General features: G+C 43.4%; 1 protein-coding gene across 2 annotated transcripts in view; it reads right to left on the bottom strand.

Annotated features, from left to right (window-relative positions):
• Positions 1 to 26,998, bottom strand: part of SYNPR (synaptoporin) — a 167,253-nt gene that overhangs the window by 14,580 nt on the left and 125,675 nt on the right. For both annotated transcript variants that reach the window (XM_034777298.1, XM_034777299.1), the window contains one exon: positions 1,760 to 1,958. In XM_034777298.1, coding sequence (XP_034633189.1) covers positions 1,760 to 1,958 — 199 coding nt within the window. The remainder of the gene's footprint in view (positions 1 to 1,759; positions 1,959 to 26,998) is intronic.

Raw genomic sequence — 26,998 nt, 5'->3', positions numbered from 1 at the left:
AATATTCAGATTTTCTGATGAAGCAACTTGAAATAAAAATTTACTTCATTCAAATCAAATCAAATGGAATCAAAGCAAAACGTTTTTGTATTTCACTTTTTTTTTTAGGGATTTCCCCTCCTTCTCCCTCATCTTTTCCAGTAAATGTTTTTCCCTCCAGTGTGAAAAGGGAGAAAAGGGAGACAAAAACCCCAAACCCAAAACATTTTCATTTTTATTTCATTAGATGGGAATTGAAACTGATTTTTTTATTTTAAATCAATTTGTCAAAACGTTGGAAATTCTGAATGTTGCAAAAAAGTTGAATAGCTCAAAATAGACATTTTTTAAAGAAAAACTTTTCAGCCAGCACTAAAAAGATATTTATGCAACCTTCCTGTTTTTCTTCTTTCATTACTTTTACTCTAGACATTTCCTTTAATAGATACATCCCTTCTATGTTGGCAATTTATAGTATTTTGCTTTTATTTACCTTGTGTTTTTATTATACATGTAAAACTATGAGTCATTGTAGAGACAGTTCTAAACCAAATAGACTGGATCACACCTCCCCCCCGCCCGTCTCAATGAACTTTAGGGTATTTGAAATCCAGAGCTGAATTTTTTCCCTTAAGCCCCTCTCTAATTGAATTGTTCTCCACAGCCTCATGTTTCACAACTCACCCTAGTGTATCCTTTTTCTCCTCTACAATCTTTGGAGGGAAGAATTCAATATGTGAATAAGGAGACAAGACACAAGTGGGTTCCTGTAAAAACTTGCACATTCAGAGAACCAATTAAATATGAGTGTAGCGTGAGACTCAAACACTCAGAGATTATCTGAATAAACAGACCACAGGGCATCTCACGATTCATGATGCATTCAAGTGCGAATGGAACCCAGGAAGAAAAGGACCCTAAAAGACTGATTTCTAATAAAGTGGCTATTTAATAGCCATTGATTTATATTCTGACCTCGCAAGAATCAATCTTTGTAGAGAAACAACCACAGCTACCATGCACTGAAGCAGGAGCTGCACAATGCTGTTAGCTTAAATAGTGGGATAAATGAATACCCAGTGTGGAACTGGGCACCCACAGGGAACTCAGCATGGAGGACAGTGGGATGCTGCACAACCAGCCCCAGAAACATTCCACAAATAATGTGACAAAACCCCATCTCAGGGAGCAAAATCTTTCTAGCTGACTTCACAGTAGCTTAGGCCCCTGTGGCATTCTCCACAAATCTACAGCAGATAATGGTCTAACATTTAGATGTGGATGTAGCTGCTCAATCAACAAACAAGCTGTCTTCAGGGTTAAGCTTGGGCGCCAACGCATCATTTTAGTGGCCTGTTAGGGTCACTCTAAGATCTGTATTGCTCCTAGAGATTTCTCTTCTCCCCCTGCTTTTCCACTTGCCTACTTCTTCCCGGCCTCAGCAATCTCTCCTTCCCAGACCATCCATTCACCACTTCCCCACATTCCACCAGTAGCCAACACAATTGAAAAGTCTCATTGAAGTCAATGGGCAGAATGTACCACACGTACTCACAGGACTGAGACCAAATTATATTTATATGGGCCATGTGGTTTCCATCATCCCTCTTCTCATGGTCCTAAATGATTAAATCAACATTAAAGCATGGAAGTATCAGAGTCAAGAGCTGCGCAAGGAAGTGGGACACTCATCAATTCTCCAACAAGACAACAAACACAAGCACCAAAAATCCAATAGGAAAAAGACACAGATTTGAGGACACTGAAAATTCCCACTTACAATTAAAGGCCCCCTGTTGTTTTCACGATATTTGTTCTGGAAGAAAATGTAAACAACGGTGGCTGCCAAGGAATAGAGGAAGGCAAAGACTGCGATAGTGACGAAGAATTCCGCAGAAGAAGAGAAGTCCCCTATTAGCGAAAGCGTTTCTCGTCGTTTGCCTTCGCAGGTGGGAGCATCAAAATTCACCTGATGCAACCTAAAAAATCCAAGACAGGAGAGATGAGTTGAAAAGGCCTAGGGATTTGTTACCTACTAGTGATATGGTTACATCTGAGCTGTGTTCTCAATGCTTTAAATGCTGACATATGTAGGTCTCAATCCTATAAACACTTGTGTGTGTGAGCAGTCCTGTTGACTGAGTTCAATGGAGCTAGTCACATGCTTAAGGTCACTCATATGTGCAAGTGTTTGCAGGATTGGGAACGTAATAACCTAAATTAAAGCCTTTAAATCAACTGCATCATAAACAAATATTAGCTTTAAGTAAGATCATTTCAACATTTTTGCACAAACATCTGAGATAACGGTGAAGTCCTGTAGGGAAAAGTAAAATTTACTCTTGTTCATCTAAGCAAAAAAACTCAGATTTTTCACTTTTGCAATAATTAAGGGGAGGAAACATTACAAAACCGGGTGACTCTTGATTTCTTGAGAACAATTAATTCAGCACAAAATTGCTTGCAATCTAATCCAGAATGAAAGACAAAGACCATGCAATTTGCTGGTTTAATAAATCATTAAAGCAAGCTCAGGTCTTGAGTTCAGTTCTGTAAATTGCATAGTGCCTGGCTTCCAGTGGATCTTTAACTCATGACTGTGTGGTATGTGGCACTTTAACATAAAAGGCTTTCGAAATGTGGTTGCAGCAGAAAATCTGTGTGTGTGTGTGTGTGTGTGTGTGTGTGAGAGAGTGCACGAACCAGTCACTGCTGACTCAGCTCTAAATTGCACCAGCGTTTCCCATGCAGAGGCTGTCCCCTCTGTTCAACCAACACCAACTTCCCCGGATCATGCCATGGAAAGATGTTTGCAAGCCAGGAAGAAGCACTTTGTGAGCCAACACTCCCCCTGGCTTGATGCATTGGGTTCTGTTATCCACCACTGGCATGAACAGAGGTTAAGATTAGGACTGTGTGTGTGGGGGGGTATTTTTAATATTAATACTGCCCAACAAATGCCAGTTAAAAGATCGCCCCATGGTTTGGGCAGCCAATCAATCTCCCCTTGCCATTCTGCTCCAAAATCATGTGTCTCATCGCCGATCCGGAGCGCTGAAAAGTGTCTACTGGCACTCAACTCCAGAAACTTATGTAGCTGAAGCACTATTCCCATCACCGCCCCTGGCAAGAACTCAGGTACCAAGTATATGAAGAGATTCCATTAAGCAGAAAATCCAGGCATGGATGCCTCTGTGCAGGGGCAGCTCCGACTGGCTGACAGGGGCGGTACTGAATGCACAGTGAGACAGGTAGCATCAGACAGACTTCTAGCTTTCCCAGCCTGCCTCAGGAAAGCCAAAGAGCCCCTTTTCTTGTAGCATGAGAAGGTGACCCTGTGATATGACATACTCCAGAATACTGTTCCCAAAAGAACTCTACACATAGGGCTAGCCGATTGCAAGGCAGAACCAGACTACGAGGCACTATGGTATGAGTTGCCCACAGAATGGAATGGAGCCCAATGTAAAGAGAAATGGTAGAGGCCTTGACTTAAATGGTCCCACACTACAACAACAATTGGTCTAGACCAGGGGTCGGCAACCTTTGGCCTGGGGCTCGCTGGGGTAAGCACCCTGGCGGGCCAGACCGGTTTGTTTACCTGCAGCGTCCGCAGGTTCGGCCGATCGCAGCTCCCACTGACTGCGGTTCGCTGCTCCAGGCCAATGGGAGTGGCGGGAAGCAGTGGCCAGCACATTTCTTGGCCGCACCACTTCTCGCAGCCCCCATTGGCCTGGAGCGGCGAACCGCGGCCAGTGGGAGCTGCGATCGGCCGAACCTGCAGATGCTGCAGGTAAACAAACCAGCCCGGCCCACCAGGGGGCTTACCCTGGCGAGCTGCATGCCAAAGGTTGCCGAGCCCTGGTCTAGACAGAAACCTAATCCCGTTAACTCAGTGTCTGATAGTAACTCGGAAATCAAGCAGCATTAGAATGCAGGAACAGAGCACCAGGCAGAAGTGGTGCTGCACGAAGAGTGGGCACAACCATGTCTGTAAGCCCTAGTCTGTTACATTTATAAATACCAGGAACAAAGGGGGTTCTGGGTGATAGCTATTGGGCGGTTAGGAAAGCTGATCTAATGACACAATTGAGGAGCAGATTAAGGAGGGCATGACAGAGGTGCAGATACAATGCTGAGGGTCTAGGAAAGGTGGAGGTGACACAGCCATTGGAGAGGTAGCAGCAATTTCCAAAAGCGGTTCTGATCTGAAGCTAAGAAAGGGCTGAGCCTTAGGGGAGACATTCCTTAGCACAGAGGGTAATTAATGTGTGGAACTGAGTGCCAAAGGTAACAGCAGTCATGAATATATTTCTAACTAAAGAGAATTAGGCCCTTAGAGGAAAACAAGATATCCACAGTAGAAATCTCACAAGGTAGATTAATGGACGTCGGTGGATTGCATAGCTTTTTCTTCTTCTAAGCCAAACAGAACCGAACTAAATGCACAGAAGGAACTCTCTCATTGGCTGATGCATAAAGATATTTACTTGCTGCAGACATATTCTTCACTGAGCTCCTGCTGCTATAACCTTGGTATGGCTAAAATAATTCATTTGTCGCCTTAGATTGCAGCATTCTGGAGATGTACAGTAACAGACGCTCTTGTCCCCCATCAGCCATCGAAGTCTGATTAAAACTGAACATATGAGAGAGATACTGAACATATATTCAGACAGTTATCTGACTTGGTTTTAAAGCTTCCTGTCTCTATTATGCAAACATTTTTCATCAAGGCTTATTGTCTTCCCATGGAAAAAGAAAATATCTCCTAGTGCCCGTCTCTGGGATTTTGCAAGTCCTGGAGACAAAAGGTTTTTTATAAACATAATCAGGGTTAGAGTGTTTAAGGTGGCCTGGCCATGGACAGAAAAATAATCTCCAGCCAGCAACTAGCAAGAAACACTTCCCTTGCACACCTTTGCTTATTTACTGGACTTGATTCAAAGTCCATTCGAATCAACGGGAATCTTTGCATTGATCTCAGTGGGCTCTGGATCAGTTATTAAGCATGACCATCCTCTGATTCCACAAGCTGGTTAATTACATTACTGATCACTACATGGAACAGGGGCATCACCGTTAGCTGCTCTCCAAGCTTCCTTGATGGTATTTTGCCAATGTATCTTAATTCTGATCTATCCGGGGAGAACCAGCACTAGGAATGGTTCGGTTTCCAATGCCCATTTGGTCCTCAGCAAAGTTGCCAGTTATTTATCTAAGCTCAAGTTTACTGAATGCTTCTCTAGGAATTTATGGGTCTGAAATACTGCAGGAAATATTGTTATAGCTCAAATATGACTCTGAGGCAACTGTGGTGATGTTTTAATGGCAACCACTGTGGGAGTTTGATGCATATATTTACCAGCTGGGCAGAGCGAAGGCTTTGTCCTCCAATGGGGAAGAATGAAATTATTAAGAGACTGGCTTTGCTCTGAGGATCGGAGCCATCTGGGCAGTTTTTATGTTAACACCTGTTAAACAGACTTGCAAAGACACAAGACCCTGACTTGTAAATTTCATTTTAGGCCCAGCATTAGCTTTTTAAGCATCATGGAACTGTGCTTAGTTAAACCATAAAAGCAATAAGGAAGAAAAAGAAAGACTAAAGAGGTAATATTAGGAGTTTGCCCACAGTTTATCATTTTAAAATCTGTTTCTAGCCCTTTCTTTTCCTGTTGCCGTCCTGAAATAACATTTTGAGGCAATTAACCTGAGTAGCAAGCAGCTGACCAAAGGTAAAGTAACTAAAGGACGTGATTCTCACCACATTTAAGGGTCAGTCCTGCGAAGTTTCCTCCAATGCCTCTCAAGCTGGGTGCCTGATCCTCAGCTGGTGCAAATCGACTTCATGTCATTGAAGTCTGACGATCTGGCCCTGAGTCTCTCAAAATGATTTTTGCAAGCTCGATGGGATCTTTGAAAACTAATTGATATCGTTTCTCTTTTCTACCCTCCATTCACCTTTACTGTGTCCTTTGCTCTGACCCATGGTAGGCCTGAAGTTTTTGTTTTAAATTTCTAACCCCTGGATCTCTCTGGCAGTACCTTCCTGGCCAAGTGTCTTACAGGGATACTGGATACACTGTGATCACACCAGCCTTCTTTCATTACATTATTTTTACTCATGAGCTTCTATGTTTAGATTTTCCCAGCCCCTAAGAGAGCCCGCAGTAGTTGGTGCCACTTGTGGCCACCTCACCTCAGCCCAAACAATCTATAGATCAGCTGTGCAGAAGTGGTCAAAAATAGACCATGACTCAGCCCTAGCAGGAGGAAGATAGATGATCCTCACATACAGGCGGTTAGGCAGGATTATTACCATTGCAGGATTTGTTCTGGATGTTCAAAATCAAAAAAGAGTCCTACAAAAAATGGAAACTAGATCAAAATTACAAAGTATGAATATAAGCAATTAACACAAGCATGTAGGGACAAAATGAGAAAGGCCAAGGCACAAAACGAGATCAAAATAGCGAAAGACATAAAGGGTAACAAGGAAACATTCTACAAATACATTAGAAGCAAGAGGAAGACCCAGGACAGGACAGGCCTGTTACTCAATAAGGGGGGAAAACTATTAACAGAAAATGTAGAAATGGCAGAGGTGCTTAAGGACTTCTTTGTTTTGGGTTTTCACCAAGAAGGTTGGTGGTGATTGGACGTCTAACGTAGTGAATGCCAGTGAAAATGAGGTAGGATCAGAAGAGGCTAAAATAGTGAAAGAACAAGTTAAAAATTACTTGGACAAGTTAGATGTCTTCAAGTCACCAGGGCCTGATGAAATGCATCCTAGGATACTCAAGGAGCTGACTGAGGAGATATCTGAGCCATTAGCGATTATCTTTGAAAAGTCATGGAAGATGGGAGAGATTCCAGATGACTGGAAAAGGGCAAACATAGTGCCAATCTATAAAAAGAGAAATAAGGACAACCCAGGGAATTATAGACCAGTCAGCTCAACTTCTGTACCCGGAAAGATAATGGAACAAATAATTAAGCAATCAATTTGCAAACATCTAGAAGATAATAAGGTGATAAGTAACAGTGAGCATGGATTTGTCAAAAATAAATTGTGTCAAACCAACCTGATAGCTTTCTTTGACAGGGTAACAAGCCTTGTGGATAGTGGGGAAGCCGTAGACATGGTATATCTTGACTTTAGTAAAGCTTTTGATACTGTCTCGCATGGCCTTCTCATAAACAAAACTAGGGAAATGCAACCTGGATGGAGCTACTATAAGATGGGTGCAAAACTGGCTGGAAAACTGTTCCCAGAGAGTAGTTATCAGTAGTTCACAGTCATGCTGGAAGGGTATAATGAGTGGGATCTCGATTTAGATAATGGCATACAGAGTACACTTATAACATTTGTGGACGACACCAAGCTGGGAGGGGTTGCAAGTGCTTTGGAGGATAGGATTAAAATTCAAAATGATCTGGACAAACTGGAGAAATGGTCTGAAGTAAATAGGATGAAATTCAATGAGGACAAATGCAAAGTACTCCACTTAGGACAGAACAATCAGCTGCACACATACAAAATGGGAAATGACTGCTTAGGAAAGAGTACTGCAGAAAGGGATCTGGGGGTCATAGTGGATCACAAGCTAAATATGAGTCAACAGTGTAACACTGTTGCAAAAAAAGCGAACATCATTCTGGGATGTATTAGCAGGAGTGTTGTAAGCAAGGCACGAGAAGTAATTCTTCCCCTCTATTCCGGTCTGATTAGGCCTCAGCTAAAGTATTGTGTCCAGTTCTGGGCACCACATTTCAGGAAGAATGTGGACAAATTCGAGAGAGTCCAGAGAAAAGCAACAAAGATGATTAAAGGTCTAGAAAACATGACCTATGAGGGGAGATTGAAAAAATTGGGTTTGTTTAATCTGGAAAAGAGAAGACTGAGAGGGGACATGATAACAGTTTTCAGGTATGTACAAGATTGTTACAAGGAGGAGGAAGAAAAATGTTTTTCTTAAACTCTGAGGATAGGACAAGAAGCAATGGGTTTAAATTGCAGCAAGAGAGATTTAGGTTGGACATTAGGAAAAACTTCCTAACTGTCAGGGTGATTAAGCACTGGAATAAATTGCCTAGGGAGGTTGTGGAATCTCCATCATTGGAGATTTTTAAGAGCAGGTAGGACAAACACCTGTCAGGGATGGCATAGATAATACTTAGTCCTCCCACAAGTGCAGGACATGGGACTAGATGACCTCTTGAGGTCCCTTCCAGTTCTCTGAGTCTATAATTCTATGTTTGTTAAATTGGGACAGGTCCCAGGTGAAAAATGAAGAGTCGGGGTTATCAATTAGGATCACCCTCTACCCACCCTTTAATGACATTTTCTTGTGTTAGGCTGGGAGCTCCAAACTCTTCTCTAATGTCTTACCACTGCTGGATGCCTGATTCAGCTTTTCTGGGGATAACATTGCTTCTCAGTGACTCAGAAAGACATTTTCTCCATCTCTTCCTTTCGCTTTTGCTGCATCTCTGCCTACTCTTCTGTTTTCTATTCATCCCCCGTTGCTTCTGATCTCCAGTCTCTCTACCCAGCCCACCTCTCCCTCTTTTCATTGGTCTTCTCCCTCAGTTCTTCCTCCACTCAACTGCCCCTTTCTGCTTTTTACAACCATCTCTTGCACCTTTACTCTCTTGTCCCATCTCCTAAGTACAAGGAGCAGCGCACTAGCAGCACCGGCAACGTTCAGTGCTACCTGTCCTAGTAAGTCAATGTGCCAAGGCCACAAAGTCAAGTTCAACCTGGCATGAATTTTACTTGCAGACCTTAGTATAAACACCTGTGAAAAGCCCTCTATTTTTCTATGACATATTTGTGTTTGTTGACTGCTGGTAAATATATGTCCGACAGGGAAAACTTCACTGCATGTGAATTGTTGCTCATACACCTATAGAATAACACTGGATGGGAAAAGGAGATGGCTGAGGGAGGCTGTAGGGAAAAAGAATGGCACAGCAACATTTCTCCTCTTCTCTTTCTATCCTCCGAGTCCTTAATTTCTGTAATTTATTTCTTCTTTCTGCTCCGGCAGTGCTAGCAAAGTCCAATGAAACACCAACGCTCCACATGCATCAAACTCAATAAAAGTAGAGATGCCGATAAAAGACACATCCCCAGTTCTGTCTTGCAAAGTCCCAGCAACGTCCCAATAAATTCCTTCCACCCAATGTTGCAAATTCACGTGAGCAATTGTTTTTAGGCAGAGGATGGGTCTGAACTGAAACCCCAGGTCCAAACACCCCTAAACGTTGCTGAAGTTCCGATTCGTACCTGGACTTAGCATCCAGGCTTCATTTCTAAATGCACTGACCTGAAAGCCCAGCTCCAACCACTCCTGAAACTTTGAGGCTTGGACCCATCTTTCTTTCCAGCGGATGCTAAGTGTCCTCCCCTGCAGTCCCAATGCAGGAAAATCTCCAGCTGTCTTGCCCAGAGGATCACGCCCTTAAGTGTACCGTGTGGAGTAAGAGAACCAGAAAAAAACCAAGTTCAAAGCCTGCCTATGATGAAGCAATGACAAATTTCAGACTGCCGATCCTGACACCACACTGACCTGGCTCTTTCACAGTTTAATCACTCTGTCACTGTTCAGTGCCACAGCTTTTAGTTCATTTAAAACTTCATGATAATTTGAGGTTCATCTCCTGCATGTGCACGTGGGCTCCTTTTCAGACAGAGCTCTCCAGCACCAGGAGGGACAGGAGGAGACTGCAATTTGAAAGTATTCACGGCCCCGGTAACTATTCTTCGCAGTGTCTTGCTCTTTCATTAAACTCAGCACTGAATAAAATCGGGTACGCTGCACTGCTTAGTGAGTTTGTCAGCACATCGCTGGTCTGTGTTAGCAAGACTGATTCTCACTGATTGCTGGGTAGCTCAAGTCCAAAGTATTGGCCACGTCAGAAATAAAAGCTCTTAACTGGGAAAAAAGCGATTCACTAAAGATGCCAGAAACTTCCTTTCCCCCCCAAATTAAAGTGAATGCTCTTCAAGGTAGGGACTGTCTGTATTTTGTGTCTCTCACAGCACCAAACACATTGTTGCTGCTTAATAAATAAACATTAATAATGATGAATGAGAACCTGACTTCATATCCTGTAAAACGCGCAGAAGAGCGAGATGAACCTTATGGTTTATTGTTATAACAGCATAACACCCTCAAGAACATCAAGCAACTGGTCTCTCTTGACCACTAGCTAGCAATGGTAGCTATTACAAGCCAAGGCTTCTCATTCCGATTTCTTTTATATGAGTGTAAATTTCTAACAAGCCCACTGACAGCAATACAGGTACACCCTGTGTGAGATCAGACACTCAGACCCTACGTTTTATCTCCTTTTTTTCCCTACAGCTTTGCAAACTAAGTTGTCATGAGAAATGTGATGACAAGACAGCTATATTGTCGAGCTTGACAATATCATAAAAGGGCCCCTCGGGTTTTTTGGCTTCTGCCTTGTGCTGCAATACTAAAGCACTGCTGTCTTTTCAGACACTCACTGTATGTCCCTAGGAAACAAGAGCTTGGAGGTAGGAGAACAGAATAAGGATTAGCACTGCTGTGCACGGTTTGTGGGAAGCTTGTGAGCTCTTTCCATTTGAATACCCCCTTTCAAGTTGCCTTTGCATGGTGAGGTTTCAAGACACTTTCAGTGGGGAAAGTGGCAGCGTCAAAGGGACCCCATTCCTTATCTAATGGGAGGCTGTGTTAAGGGGAGTTGTCCCCTGCTCATGAATGACATTCACTGTTACTCATCTCCTCTTATCACTGATACACACATGGGACCTGATTCAGGAAACATCCCTGTTCAGCTAAGCATCTAACCATGGGCTTAACTTTGATGTCGAAGGCACTGCAGCATGTGCTTAAAGTTAAGCATGTGTTTAGGGGGTTTTGCTGAATACAGAAGAATCTTAAGTGCTTTCCCGAGTCAGGGCAATGATCTGTTCCTGGTAAAAAGAAACAATGTGAACCTTTTTCTGCATGGGAAATTCTGAATGGGGGTATTTCTCCATTTCATTACTGGACATGAGCAGAAAAGCAGACACTTCAATACAAACATCTTGATGCCACTATCTACTTTGGTAAGTTGTCCTCTTTTCTTAAAATAACAGCTTACAAACTGGCGAACACATGACACGTGACATCTACACACTCAATGGGACACCCTGTCGAAGGGAGTGCCTGCTCTGTAGCGCCTCCTGCTGAGTCAGTGTGGTGCTGCACATACTTCCTGCCTCAGTGTCCCTTCTCAGGAAGCCAATAATTCCAGTTGAGGTACTCTGGATGCTTGATTCAATAATATCCTCCTTGTTTATTACAAAACCTCCTACGAAAAAAGGGCCATAACGAAGAGTCCCAAATAACAAAAGACACTTCTGGCTTTCAGGGATCCGCCCATGCCAGCTCTCTAAGCTCTATTCCCAGTCCCTTTTCTCTGCCTTTAAATCTCTCCTCACGCAGAAGCACAAGCTCTCCTCCCGGAGCTGGGCGGCAATTTATCAACCTCTGCTAGCCCCACTTAGTGCTCAGGCTTGGAAAGGTTGGCGCCGTTGGCTGCTGGTGTCTTCTCCCTGCTAACACAGGTGCTGCAGGAGCCTTCTTACTCCTGTCAGTGTCTGCAGGCATCGGCCCTGCCATAAAGGAGGAGGCAGCATTTATATTGAATCCTCTTCCTAATTCATTCCTCATTAGCTGAGTGAGAAGAGAGCCCGGCACCACACCCGCTGCAAGGCTCCCGGGCCCAGGCCCTGGCGATTCCTTCTGAATGCCAGGTCTTTGCGGACTCCTTTTCCCTTTCCCCGTATTTCCTCAGGCTGTGTGTATCAGACCACCCAAACTCTTGAAGAGCCATGCCATGGGTAAGACTGACCAGTAGGCTGTACTGCTCTGAAGGGGCAGACTACCCCATCACACACCCACATTGTTCTTGCTCTGGTCCAAAAATCCCCATGGAAAAACAATATTACATTTTCTTCCTTGCCTTTGTGCTTTATTTCCCCCCATTTTTTGTTTCTATCTGCTACATCCATGGTCAATTTTCTTTGCCATTTTAAACAAAAGAAAGTATTAACAGCAATGCCACCAGAACAACCATCAGAAAAAGAGAGAGTGTCCTGGACACTAGTTATTGCAGTAGCAATTATTGTAGGAACATGTGGTGAAATGTTTCCTTTCAGCTGGTAATCTCTAAAAAGGGGAGGTACTGTTCTGAAATACAAAAGTCATCTTCTGAAATGAATAGAATCCATACAGCTCCCAGGCCCTGGTGAGATAAGAGACCAAAAAAACCAACAACACATTTTTAATGGTCTATGTTTTTCTAGTGAACAAAGGAACAAAGTAAGGAAACTTCTTTTAGATACATTAGGAAATAATTAAGTTCCCAGCAGTTCCTCCTGAGCATGCTGATTGGTTCTGCAGACAATGGACTTCAGCCATTCTTTCTCTGGGAAATTGTGCATGTAGAGGAGCAGTGCATCTTACAAAGGTGCTGAATATTAAATCTTTCATCAACTCCATTTGAAGAACATTTACAGATGTGGGCATATGCTGACTTTACATCTGTTATCCATTCCTCTAATGGATTAAATCATGTTCCCAGAAGCAGAGTCTTATATCTACTACTTTGATGAAGGAAAAATACTTTAAATGTGTTCCAGGGTCCTTAGCTAGAAGGGCAGATCTGTCTGGGAAGGAATGGTCTCCACTCTTCTGAAATCCCCAACAATGTATTCTTTTCCATAGCCAACATCTTCTGAAACACCAACGTTTCCCACAGCATGGTTCTCCAAAAGGAAAGCAAAGGAGAGTAGTTCTTAACCAAGCAGAAAAGTGTGTTCTTCCGGTGCTTGGCATCGCTGCTTATTTAATGATTAAATCCTTAACATCTGAAAGGTCATCCGATAACAGCAACCCCAGAAGCAGGTTCTGTTATAGGAATCAGGAGGGTAGATGGAGCTGGCTAGTAGCCACTGATAAGAAGTCAGGTCCATCAGCACTGTGACTTATTTGTCTCCGCTGTATTTATTGCGATTATTATCTGGAGTTTTTATTAACCCTGTTGGTTCCTGCAATTAGCCATATTAGGCTCAGGTTTCCTCTTTTGTGGAAGAGTAACATTTGAACAGCAACGAAGCTGAGAGCTTTTGTTGGCTATGACTGGAATCCCTAGAATACACCTCACTCCTGCTCTAAAGTTTAGACTTTGAAGAGGGATTCCTTCCAATGGGGGAAATCTTTAATTGCAGAACTGAATCAGTAATAAGAGCTTACAGAAGGTACTCTTAAATAATGTGGACACTTGCAACTTGAGCGTTACTACGAAGTATGGACTATTCCATTGTTCCTACCATTCTATGTTCACTTCCCACCAATTCTAACCTTTATCCAGTGACTTCCACTCACACCACTTACTTCTCAGGATCAAGAAGCTGTCAGGTAGGATCTATTTTCAAAGAAAGATGCTATCTTAATCCTGCATGTGATCTTTTCAAAGTCTTTCAGAGTTAAAGTTCTCTTTGCCCTTTCAGGGTCAAACATCTACAATTATAAGATGGAGCAGGGGATTCTGTGAAGGTGTGGTATGGTTAAGTAGACAGATGAAAGATAAAAAGTGACCTACAGGTGATTTCAAAGGATACACCATTTTGCATTTCCTCCTCCAACACTCATTTCATCCCCTTTTCAGAAATATTCCCTTTGGGAGGTTCTTGGAAAGGAAGAAAATGTCTCTCCAAATGTGCTAATTAAGCTATGAAACAATTTTACGCTGCCACCTCTAACCCTGTTCTCCAGCAATGTGCCAGCAATGCCCCTCTGCCATGTACATTGGCCAAACCGGACAGTCTCTCCGCAAAAGAATTAATGGACACAAATCTGACATCAGGAATCATAATACTCAAAAACCAGTGGGAGAACACTTCAACCTGTCTGGTCACTCAATGACAGACCTGCGGGTGGCAATTCTGCAACAGAAAAGCTTCAAAAACAGACTCCAACGAGAAACTGCTGAGCTTGAATTGATATGCAAATTAGATACAATCAACTTAGGCTTGAATAGAAACTGGGAATGGCTGAGCCAGATTCAATGTTTGTAATATCTCCCCTTGTAAGTATTCTCACACTTCTTATCAACCTGTCTGTACTGGGCTATCTTGATTATCACTTCAAAAGTTTTTTTCTCTTACTTAATTGGCCTCTCAGAGTTGGTAAGACAACTCCCACCTGTTCATGCTCTCTGTATGTGTGTATATATATCTTCTCAATATATGTTCCATTCTATGCATCCGATGAAGTGGGCTGTAACCCACGAAAGCTTATGATCAAATAAATTTGTTAGTCTCTAAGGTGCCACAAGTACTCCTGTTCTTTTTGCAGATACAGACTAACACGGCTGCTATTCTGAAACCTGTTCTCCTGTGTATCTTCTGCTATTTTTTTCCAGATAAAACAATTACTAACATTTGCTTGAATGTTCCTCTCCCCCATCTTTGCCTACCTTACTCCAATTTGATATGGATAAGACCGCCCTTCACAGCACTATTTGCAGATATATTTCTTCACCTGTAGGCATGGAGCGTTTATTTATTTATTCAGTACAGTTTACACTTTCACAAGTGTCCAAGCAATTCTGGGGACCTGTGTTGTAGGGGACTCATCTTGAGACATTAGGCCTGATTTTCAGAGATGCCCAGCACTCAACTCCTTTCTTTGACTTATCCCTTCTTCCATCACCACCGCAGGTACAAACCAACAGAGGCTCTCTTGTACATGAGTCTAAGGGAGTCTAACTGAGTGTAAGGGACTCTAACTCAGGTGGCCAGGTGTCTGGTTTTCAAAAAGGCTGAAAGGGTCAAAAGTCGAATCCACGGTGCAGTGGAGCTAAGGCAGGGTGCCTGCTGTGGCTCTGCAGCTCTGCTCAAGCACTGGCTCTGCAGCTCCCATTGGCTAGGAAGCACGGCCAATGGGAGCTACAGGGGTGGCGCCTGCAGACGGGGCAGTGTGGGGAGATGCCTGGCAGTGCCTCCGCGTAGGAGCCGGAGGGGAAATATGCTGCTGCTTCCGGGAGCTTCTTGAGGTAAGCAGCAGCCAGCCAGAGCCTTTGCCTCTCCCCGTGCCCCAAGCCCCTAGCCCAGCCCTGATCCCCCTCCCTCCCTCTGAATCCCTAGATTCCAGCCTGGAGCACCCTCCTGCACCCCAAACCTCTCATCCCCAGCCCCACCCCAGAGCCTGCATCCGCAGCCAGAGCCCTCACCCCCCTGTGCCCCAACCCCCATCCCTCTCCTGCCCTCCGAACCCCTCACTCCCAGCCTGGAGCACCCTCCTGCACCCCAAACCCACTCATCCCCAGCCCCACCCCAGAGCCTGCACCCGCAGCCAGAGCCCTCCCCCCAACCTCCAGTGCCCCAACCCCTTGCCCCAGCCCTGATCCCCCTCCCGCATCCCAAATCCCTCATCTTCAGCCCCACACCAGAGCCCGCACTCCCTCCCATACCCCAACCTCCAACCCCCTGCGCCAGCCCGGTGAAAATGAGCAAGTGAGTGAGGGTGGGGAGAGCGAGTGATGGGGGGGAAGGGGATGAAGTGAGCGGGGCAGGGCCTCGTAGAAGGGATGGGGCCTCAAAGGAGGGGTGGGGCAGGGGGCGGGGCAAGGGTATTTGGCTTTGTGTGAGTAGAAAGTTGGCAACCCTAATCTAACTTATGCCATGTACACATCACTGCTAAAACTGGCCCAATGCCTCTTGTGAATACAGGACCAAAAAAAATAAATAAATCAAGTGTCACTTAAGAACTAGATACACACAAAAAATCAAGTGTCAGTTGCTACAGATTTGGCCCCTTGTATTTTTTTTAAACTGTTCGCTGTCCAAGAGATGTTCACTTTTAAAATCCTTTCATAACTTTCACTAAGGTCTTCCTAGGGATATGCAAAATCAGAAGCAGCCCTGCTTCAGACATCAGCTTCACTACATGCACATATGCATCACACACCTGCTGAAATGTCTGTAGGGCCAGGATCCTAAAAATCTCATTCTTATTACAGCTGGCTTCAGGGATTTAAAAGGGTTCCACTTCCCTAGAATGCTGTCAGAACGCACCGGTGGGTGTAATTCCACAACAGACATTATATAAAAAAATGTAATATGCCACTGGCAATTTATCTGGAAAAGCTTTACTAAAAGTGTATGCTCTGTTGGGTGATTTCCAGTCAGAATACGGGAAAATATTTTCCTCTCTCCCATGTTTTCAGTTTCCTGACTCGTTAGTGTCCCAGCACTTGCACATGGCAATTGTGCAAACATTTGATCAAGGCAATTTTTGTTGAAGTTCTGTTTTTAATGAGACAATCTGTTATTCACATGTTCTGCGCTGTATATGCCGCTGTGGGATAAACTGCTTATTTCTGTATAAAATCAATGATTAAGCAGTGGGCAGACTGGGACTGCTGGAAGAAGGCATTAAGGCTTAGAGCCTCAAAGGTATTTAGGCACTTAAATACCTTTAAGGGTCTGGCTCGAAGTGCCACAACGATTACCTAGGAATCCAGGAGCAGTGCTAGATTCCATAAAAGAATGTGGCCATATTAGCAAAGATCATACATACACTCCCAGCAATCCATTCACTGTGGATAGCAATAGTGATATATTTCACTAAACCATAGGCAAATCAGTTCAAGCCTGAGCCATGGGTAACGGCAGAACAGACCAAAAAAATCTTGTGAAAGCTTTACAAAGGGGTCCGTAGACTCATCTAGATTTGGAATTGGCATTCTAGAGCAGCACTGTGAACACGTATTTTGAAGGAAGATGGAAAAGGGGGAGAATTTGTTCAATTACTCACTACATTGACACTACATAACTTCAATGGGAATTCAGTCAAATAGCAACCAAAGTAAAGTAGGTAGGAATGTTTTTTGCATTGGCTGCCTATGTTCTGGCATTGAAGTCAGGGCTTGAAATGTTCAAAAATATTCTAGAAGAGAGTAGCATTACAAAGTGGAAAAAAATCTGCAAGAGAAGTAACTTTGAAAAAAAGTCTTGCTTTCAGAAAAAAGTCCTCATGACAGGCTTAGATAAAACACCACGGCATGCAGAATGCCACAGAGACCCTGCATGAATATATATTAAAATAGAAATGGGGAAAGAGCTGAATACATTAATAAATCCAAGGATTACTTACACTTTAAGAATCAACTATGTCTAAAGCATTAGTGAAGATTTCTCTGGCTCCAAAACAGCGTAAAGAAGCATAAAATACCATGTCTATTAAGAGAAAGAAGGCAGCGTGGAACAACAGTGTCCCAATTCATCAAAAATGCAATTGCTGCGAGTGCCACAATAGAGGAGCCTACAATTAGTGCTGATTTAAGAATCCAAATGTTCCTTCCTTTGCAACACAACACTACCTGGAGATGTTGCTCCCACTTTCCTGCCCATTCACTTCAGAGCCAGTTATGTGTCAATGGACTTTCCTGAGCATATATGTGTAACACCAACAGACTCCGGTTGTTGCCAGGAGGGATCGAACTTGGGATCTCTGGAGCTTAGTACATGAACCTTCACTGCATGAGCTAAAAGCCATGTGGCTGGTGGCCCATCTGGGTTACAAGTGGGGACTCGTCCGGGATTTCAACTGGGACGTCTCTGAAGCTTGGGACGCACTTCCTCAGCTAGGGGAAGTGGCACCGAGACCACTTAGCGAGAGAGAGATTAATGAGTTTGCTCTACAGCCTTAGTTAACAAGTAGAGGATCATGTATTAAGCGCCTGAGGTCCCAGGTTTGATCCCGCCCGCCAACGACTGGGGTCTGTCAGTGTTACATATGTAAATCAAGTGATACCCTTCATTGGGATAGGGCAGGCTGCTCTTCAAATTTAGTAGCAAGACAGTTACTGACGAGCCTTAGAGATCTGTAAAGCATAGACAGCCCTTTACTAAGGCTCCAATTCAGCAAAGCACTCAACCCACGTGCTTAGCTCTTAAGCATATGCTTAGCTTGAAACTACCCTGATGTTACACCTCAGCCTCCAGTAGTTTAAACATTCCCTTTCCCAGAGCTCCAACCTGGTTGTTGCACTGAGTTTATAGCTGACCTCTTCAGGGAAACTTGACAGTGAAAGCAAAGAGACACATGGGCTTTGTAAGGGTTCCCCAAAACCAATCACTCTACTTTACGTAGCATGAGAAATATGCAGATCTAGACTGAACAATTAGCCAGCCATATGTATTTGCCTGCCTCAGTTTCCTCATGCTCTGGAGGGTTCTTTGGGCTGAAGTCAGAGTCCTCAAGGATCCCCTCTCCTGTGCATGGCTTCTCCTCCGAATCATGGAGACTCCCTCTCTCCTGGGCAGCCAGTCTCCTCCCTCTGCACCTGGTCCTGCAGTTCAAAAGGACGCTTCTGCTATGACAGTATGCCCCTCTCTTCCTCCTTCCTGGCCAAGCTTCCTGTGTCTGTGAGTCCCTCGGAGCCTCTCTGCTCTAAACCCCTTCCCCTTCCAGCTAACTTGGTCGGACTGGTTTCTCTAGGCATCAGCCATCATTCTCCTGAGCTGCTTCCACCTGAGCCATCCAGGTTTAATGACACTCCATTTTCCTTGGTCTGGGAGATACACTCTACAGTCTTGACAGCAAATGGTGGTTTCCACGCACTCCAAGGCATTCAATGATACAGCAATTGCACATCCAACAGAATTTATACATTGTATAGCGGGTGGAAATCAGGGTAGTGTCATTGAAGTCGATGAATGTTGAAATTGACTTCAAGAGAGCTATGTTGATTTAACATGAGTTGTGAATCTGACCCCCACGTTATTGTTATTGTTTGGCTGTAACCACACATGGAAAAACATGTCAGCACTTTTAAATGCCTATTCAAAAAAATAAAACCTTTCTCTCTTTCCAATAATACCATACATAACCAAGTATGTGAATCCGAGTTAAATGAAAAGAAGCATAAACTAATACTGATGTCGTCTCGTGGGAACCCAAGATGCTGAAGACTCAAGTTAGCTTTGTATTCTTAGGCCACATTAAAACGAAAAGGGAATGGGTAAAATGTCCCAATTAGAGCAGCAGGCACCCAGAAGGGTTCTCCGCCTGAACTTGGCGCAGTTGGAGGCCACATTATGGTCTTCGTTCACTTCACTTCCAGTTTGTACTACAGCTATTAAAAAAAAGGCCCGGTTAGGCAAATCTATCCACAGAGGGCCAAAATTAGGCATAACAGGCATTGCTGAGAGCAGGATATGAAGCGGCACGGTGGATAAAGATAATAAAAGGAGTGACCTATTCCTAAGTGCCTATACTAACTGTATATAGTTACGCAATAGAGCTCAAGAGTTCCAGCTTTACTGATCTATTATTGAACACAAAGCCTTAAAGGACTGGCTATTAACCCTGTCCATGGGCATAGTTCAGAGGTGATAGGTAAGGAGGTCACACCTTGGTAAGCAGGTTTAAAGGAGACTTTTACCAATTGATAGAGGCTAGAAAGAACCATTATGATCATCTAGACTGACTTCCAGCATAGCCCAGGCCAGAGAGCTTCACCCTGTGAAGTTCCTACATCCAGCCCAATAACTTGTGTTTGTGCTATGGCATATCTTTTAGAAAGAGATCCCACCTTCATTTAAAGACGTCAAGTGACAGAGAATCCACCACATCCATTGGTAAGTTGCTCTAATGGTTAATTACCCTCCCTGTTAAAAAAAATGCAATTTATTTCTAGTCTGAATTTGTGTTGAGGCTTGTCTAGACTAGGACAATGTGCACTGGTGTAACACGACACCTACCATAGACCCACTGCGCCGGTCAACTACTGGGGTAAGCCCAGAGCCAGCTCCAGGGTTTGGGCCGCCCCAAGCAGCCAAAAAAAAAAAAAAAAGCCGTGATTGCGGCGAGCCGCAGCGGCAAGCCGCAGCGGCAATTCGGCGGAAGGTCCTTCGCTCCGAGCGGGAGTGAGGGACCGTCCGCCGAATTGCCGCCGAATAGCTGGACCTGCCTCCCCTCTCTGAAGTGGCCGCCCCAAACACCTGCTTGCCAAGCTGGTGCCTGGAGCCGGCCCTGGGTAAGCCACACCGATGGAAGCCCCACCATACACTGGTACTGCTCTCCCAGTGCAAACCCCTCTCATCCCCCTACCCCGCCACCTCTCAAACACAGGGCCTTAGCACAAAAGGCCCAATTCTCCCCTGCCTTGAACAATTACTTAAACCTGTGCAAAATGGATGACAAAGGTCACCATTCTGATTTGGTATAATGACTGCACAAGGTGCCAGGCAAATGAGAATGAAACCCAAAGGTAGCAGGAAGAGTGTGAGTCAAAGCAGTGGGTGGCCTACTTGAATGGACACTGTTAATTTTTCTACTGCTACAACTCTCTCTTATGGTCCTTCATCCTGTAAATTACACTAGTTAGACATGTAACTTACACATTCTGTCTTTCACCATTACTAATTGACACTGCTCTCACTAGGATACCTGCTTATATCATTACTTACAGAAGGGGGTACCACCGTGATACAAAAAGCAACGTTGATCGTGTCCAAAGGAGGTCGAGTTACTGCAGCCTTTAAGTTTGTCAACAGTCCAGAGAGTGTGACACCAATGGGACCTGTATTCTACACTAACGTCCCATTCGCATTACACCTGGTTGACTGGCAAACTGACAGAAATGCAAGATCTCCAACTGGCTTCCTAGACTGGCATTGTAATGTCTGACTCTCATCCCGGTTATATAATTGGGGCTGGAATGTGAAGAAGAAAAAAAAGTAGACTGAAGCTAAATCAGACATTGGTTGCACTGAAATCTGGCCCAGAACCATCCCCAGTCGAAATTAGGGATAGTCTGAAAAATGAGGGAACATCTGTGATATGGTTAGTGTACCATGTGCCCACGCTATTTGCTATACCACTCAAGAGTGCTGCTGTCCCATCCCACTCCACGTGCCCTGAAAAGCGAACTATGATTGGAAGATGCTGAGTGTAATGAGCAGGTCCTAGGCAAGAAGCTGAAATAATGAGAACAATTTATTCCTTCATATTCTCCCGCCCGGGCTACTTCTGTTCACTGGATAACTTCACTCCCCTAAAGACATAACATCCTAATTAACAGAATGTGCAAGCTACCACATGGGTTGTAAGCTCTTTGGGGGCACAGACAGTCTCTTTGTTTTGATTGTACTGTGCCTAGCACTGTGGTCCATGATTATGACTCCTAGGGGCTCCAATAATACAAATAATAAATACGGTTCTACATGTTCTTCCTAGACTTTTCTCACAGAGCTGGGAGTTATCAGGTGTGACCTCACATCACCTGACAGCCCTGCAGTATCTGTATAAAGGTTTTGCACTTGTTTCATTCATTTGTCATGGTTCTAAATTGAGACAGACAAGGTGGGTGAGGTAATATCTTTTATTGGACCAACTTCTGTTGGTGAGAGAGACACACTTTTGAGCTTCACAGAGCTCTTCGAAGAGACCAGAAGAAGTTGGTCCAATAAAAGATATTACCTCATCCTCCTTGTTCTTCTCATATCCTGGGACCAACACAGGTACAACACCACTGCAAACATGCTTCTGAAGTGACATTTCTGCAACTATTCTCTCGGTGGCCATGATCATACACTCAGAAATAATTCTCTGCAAAGAGAGACACCTCTTAATTTTAAAAATAATAATTTAGTAGGTCAAAATCATCAAGGCCTTTATGCCGGTCTTCTAGATGCCCACAGATTAGCAGAGCAAATGATCCCCTAATAATCTGTCAAATTCAAAAGCATCAATAAAAATGTCAGAGTTGGGACAAAACAATGCTTTCTGGTGAATACTGAAAATAAATTCTGAAAAGGTAAGAAAAAAACTTTTATAAAAGGGATTTAATTTGGAAGAAGAGAAACCTAAAAAAAAAAAAAGGTTCATTCGGGGACAGAAACAGGATTTTTGAAAAGAAGATTGTTTAAAAATGCATTGGTTTAGCCACGGTTTCCCTAATGATAATCTGTGGCTTCTGATCTGGCAATCAGGTCTGGGTTCAACAGAAATACTAGTCCAGCCTTTATGTGCCGACAAGCTTTAACTTTAAGCAAGCAAACAAGCAAACTTTAAAGGGTGCTCAGCAGGGAATTTTTTATTCAAATGAGATACTCAGAGAGAATGAATGAAAAAGTCCAGTCAGACAGAGCTGTCTGTTCTTTGACTTCATAAACGGACACAGGATTATTTGGAGAGGCACTGAATGGTTCACTGAAAAGATATTGAAGTGGTGAGGACAAACATTAATGCTTGTTTTGTTCACTGCTGTGATGCACAGAAACGGTAATGGAAAAAACATCATATTCCCCTTTTATCAGGTTCCTCGGCCTTCCACAACAGCCGGGTGAGAATCAATCTCCCTCTCTCTAGGAAGTCTGGCCCGACCCTGCAAGCTCTTATGCATGTGCTGAGCTTTAACCTTGACTTCAGTGGGGCTACATGGATCAGCGTTCACGTCGCACTCCCCGTCAGGACCCGGCTCAGCCCAGGGACGCGAACGATCCGATCAGCGGACTAAATCCGGTGATGAATCCTGATCACGTGCCACATAAGGTATGTTGCGCATATGCTAAGACGACGACTCATGTTGAAATTTAAGCATGTGCTCTGCTGGACCAATATTTCAATACCTTTCAGGATCGAATCCATAGTGCAACCAGCAGGTGCTAAAATAAATTTCTATCACTACTTAACTCAAGGGTGTCGCTGGATTACAAGGGATGGGCTACTGCAATCCGATAGAGGAAAACAAAGAGGGTTATAAGTCCAGGATCTGACTCAAGGGCTAACAGGCAGTACCTTTAAGGTATCCTCCCTCCTCCTTAGGGAGGAGCATCGCCTACTCCCACAAGGATGATTTGCAATAGGTTTCATTACATAACACATTATACTCCTCTCCTGCTTTTCCTTTGTGCCTCCTGATAAAGAGTGGTTTTTTTCCTATTTCAAAGTTTTATTTTAAAAACACTGACTAGAGAAGGGTAAAAGATTCTTCCTCTGTCAGAGCAGCTAATACTGGGGGCTGGAGAGAGCTTTTCAAATAAACAGGATTTAAATTAAAAAGGACTTAGCCCACGGAGCAGCAGCTCCCTCAGAAGAGCAGCAGATGGGGTGAGGGTGGGCTCCTGAGAGGAGTAGAGGTGGGTGTCATAACAGGGCAGGAAGGAAGGAGAGGCAGCCATATTTGTTGTGCACACAGGAATGTGGAGTTTTGGTTCAATAGCCAATCATTTTGCATGAAACAGCTATGCAATTATTATGCACATTTCTGCATGCTGATTGGCTAATGACCTTTAGCAAGCCAGAGCACTGAGATTTGCATATTATATGTTTATTGAGATATAACCAGTTATTATTCAGATCAGTTCCCCATCAGCCACAGTGCTGGGATTTGCATAAGTGAGAGATAATCATACGGTTATGGGTTATTAACCCCTAGCATCCCTGTACTCTGATTGGCTGAGATAATGCCATTTTAGTGCAATACACATTATTGCATAGCATTTTTGCTATGAGAAAAGTTTTATTGAAATCAACAGCTGAGAAAGCCTGATCATTTCAATGCGACTTTGCCACTTACAAGAAAAACACGTTAAATACATTTTATGTGGACAGTTATGAAGTAACAGTGTTCAGCACAAAGGCAGTAATTCAGAAATATCTTATGTGGGTGACAATGGGTGTAGCAACTTTGAAGGGGCTTCATCTGTACATAGATCAAATGCACTCTAAAACCAAGAACATCAGTAGTAAATATCTGCCTGTCAGGGCTTTTTATTCAAACACCAGATTTCAAAGTGACCCTGATGAATAGCAAAATGCATTGCAAAATGGCAACCTTGGCAGGTTCTTAGCTGCAGAGAACTAGTGTTTCCAGGCACCAGGATAATTAGATAAATCAAAACTGGAATGATAATCAGCTGCTTAGACTAGTAGAAATAATTCTGAGCAGGTGATTTGTAAATACCAGGGAAGAGGTCCTGGTAGGGATGTCAAAATGATAAGAATCTGCACTGAAAAGTGTACCTAGTGTTAGTTATACCTATACAGTACTATTGTACCTTGTGTAGCATGGCATTGTATGCAAATTCTTTTTCAGAAATGAGTTTTTAAATCTCTTGAAATGCACAGATGTGAACCTCTGGGGGTAATTCAGGTGTGAAGTAGATGCACTGTTAATGTAGTTTCTATATTTCATTTCCTGGTTTGAAAATTAGACTCCAACAAATTAGTTTATTGTAATATGTAACATGGCAAACAGAAATCGACTGTGTGTTGATAGGATCCCCAATTCATTGCATAGCTCTTAACAGCTACAGAGTCTCGCAAGGAGTCAAAGAGGGGAAGTAGTCTTCAGTTACTCCATGGGAGGAGGGAGTTTGGCCTGTGAACTGGGGGCAGAAGATAGAGAAGGGAATCGGAAAGAGTCTAGGGAAATAGTGACAGGGTCTGGGAACAAGCAGACTGTAGTTGCTGGACATTGGGTCCCTGGGCTGGCACCCGGAGTAGCGGGTTGGCCCGGATTCCCCTACCAGCTGCTGGGAAAGTGGCACAGAAGCGGAAGACTGTTTGGATTGGCATGTGGACAGCTGAGCCAGTAGGACTTTGAAACCATGGAAGGGGAGGACTACAGTGACCTGGTTGGAGGGTTGAGTCATGAAGAGGAAGCACTGCGAGTCCTGGAGAGCCAGGAGGAACGTGGCATGACCAACCATCAGAAGGGGAGCGTCAGACCTGAATGGAGCTAATCCCCAGACGACAAGCCTGGGTTCCATACTTACTCCTAAACTTCCTACTCACTGGAGAGGAGTGGTTCAGAGGCAGAAAGGGGAGTTAGATCCATAACTTCCAGTGCATTTGGGTACCCAACTCTCTTTTGCTTCTCTGAAAATCTTCTGAGCCTGCTCTAGTGTGAGCATGTTGGGAAAAAGTTTCAAAAGCATCTAAGTGGCTTAAGAGCCAAAATCTCATCCAAAGGGCCTAAGGGCCAGACTTTAAAAAGGTATTTTGGCCTCTAAGGCTGTGGCGAGGCACCTCATAGGTGGTTTTGAACATCCCACTAGGCGTCTGTCTGCATATTTAGGCAGCAAAGACACAGATTTTTAAGGGTATTTAGCCCTTGCTGCACTAAACATTGCAACACCAGCTGATTTAGGAGAGTCTCATTTTCAAAAGTGATTTAGGCACTATAAACTGGTAAATTTATAAATTTAGGCACAAAATCCTATAAACTGACAGTGGGATTTTGGCTCCTAGGGGCCTAAATCCCTGACAAAATGAGATTTAGGCTCCTAAGTCAGCTAGGTTTATCACGCTGAGTGCAGCACCCTTAGTGCCTAAATCACTTCTGAAAATCAGACAGGTCCCTAAATCAATTGGGCATTTTGAAGTTGATAAGAGGATAAAATTTCCAAACCACTTTAATACATTTACAAAACTTGTTATGCTGCTTACGTTGAAATCTCCTCTTTTCCAATGAGAAGCTGGCCAGCAGACGCTTGCAAAGCCAAATCCTGCTTGCCTTTCTTGGGCAAGGAGTCTCAATTTTTAAAGTTTGTTTAAAGCTGTTCACATTTACCCATTAAAAACTCAACAGTCTAAGCCTGGTTGCTGTAACGTCCGAGAAAAAGAGTGAGAAATCCTGCAGTGCCCATAGCAATAGGAAGGAAAGCATCTGCTAAACCTGCATGTTTCTATCCCTTCGAGTTAAGTTGCAAGGCAGATTTTTAAAAAGACAGCTCTCCCCTATTCAAATGCTCCAGTGCTACAGTTGACAGCCATGACAACTACAAGCATAGCCAGAATCCGTGCGGCTTCTCTGATTTCTGATTTTCACCCACACCTCCTTCAGTTTTCAGCCAATGATCAGAAATCAGAAAGCAGCTTGATAAAAACTGCTGTGTGAATATAGACTTACAAACAGTGGGAAATTCACTCTGCACAAAGCTCACGTTCTTTGGGGTGCAGGTTAGAGATCCCGAAATAAGATCTGAATGGGTGGACCCCTACTGAGTCCCACAGAAGTTAGTGGTCAGAGTTCTGCCTGTGTAGATCAAACTGCAGAATCAGGTTTGCCAGAGAATGGAAGAAAGAGCCTTGAAAATAAGTGAGAGCTCAGACAGCAGATTGCTTGCCATTGCTTCAAGAGTTGCATTAGCCAGCCTGTACAAAGGCACCTTATCTCATCATTTGACATGAGCATTAAAGAGAAAGGAGAAAGGAAACACTTGTGAATAACAGGCATAACAGGAAAACTAGTTAAGTGAAACATAACTGACTTCCAGTGGAAGCACAGGGACAGATTTTCAAAGTTAGGAGATGAAACTGTGTGCGTACATTTCTGAGTACCTAATTTATGCATGCAAATACTTGATCTTTGCACACAAGTGTCTTATTTGCAAAAACACTTTGAGCATCTTCAGTATCTGTCCTAAGATTCTCCTTTGATAAATAATATCTCCCTTCTGATGTGGAACTATACACTTGTAAGTCCTATAATTTAAGTAATTCTGTTAGATTTCCTTGCTTCAGCGGCATCCTATAGACAAGTTGTCCTTCATATTCGTTAGAAATTACTCAGTAGTTATTTGCAAATTAGTTGCCATTTCCTAATGAACAATAATACCGTATACCTGGTTGTTTTCTTCCCAAAGCAATACTCTGCATTCCTTGTATAGTGCCAATTGATACTTAATGACCATTTAGTGTTAACAACTTTTAAAATAAAATAATGTTTTATAATAATTTAAATTAAAAGCTCTTTCCTACAGATACTTCTATAATAAATGCTGGTGAAATGACCTATTTGAAAGCGAATCACATTATAAATTCACATAACTCAATTTGCAAAGTCCATCTCATGCATACTAAAGAGATGTTCAAGGCTGTGCAGAATAGTAAAATAAAAAAAACCATTTGTATAAAGGAAATATGATTCTTTAGAGTAATATAAATATACCATA

This window comes from Trachemys scripta, chromosome 7 (assembly GCF_013100865.1).
Source record: "Trachemys scripta elegans isolate TJP31775 chromosome 7, CAS_Tse_1.0, whole genome shotgun sequence".
NCBI lineage: Eukaryota > Metazoa > Chordata > Testudines > Emydidae > Trachemys > Trachemys scripta.
This window is presented reverse-complemented; position numbering and strand designations above follow the sequence as displayed.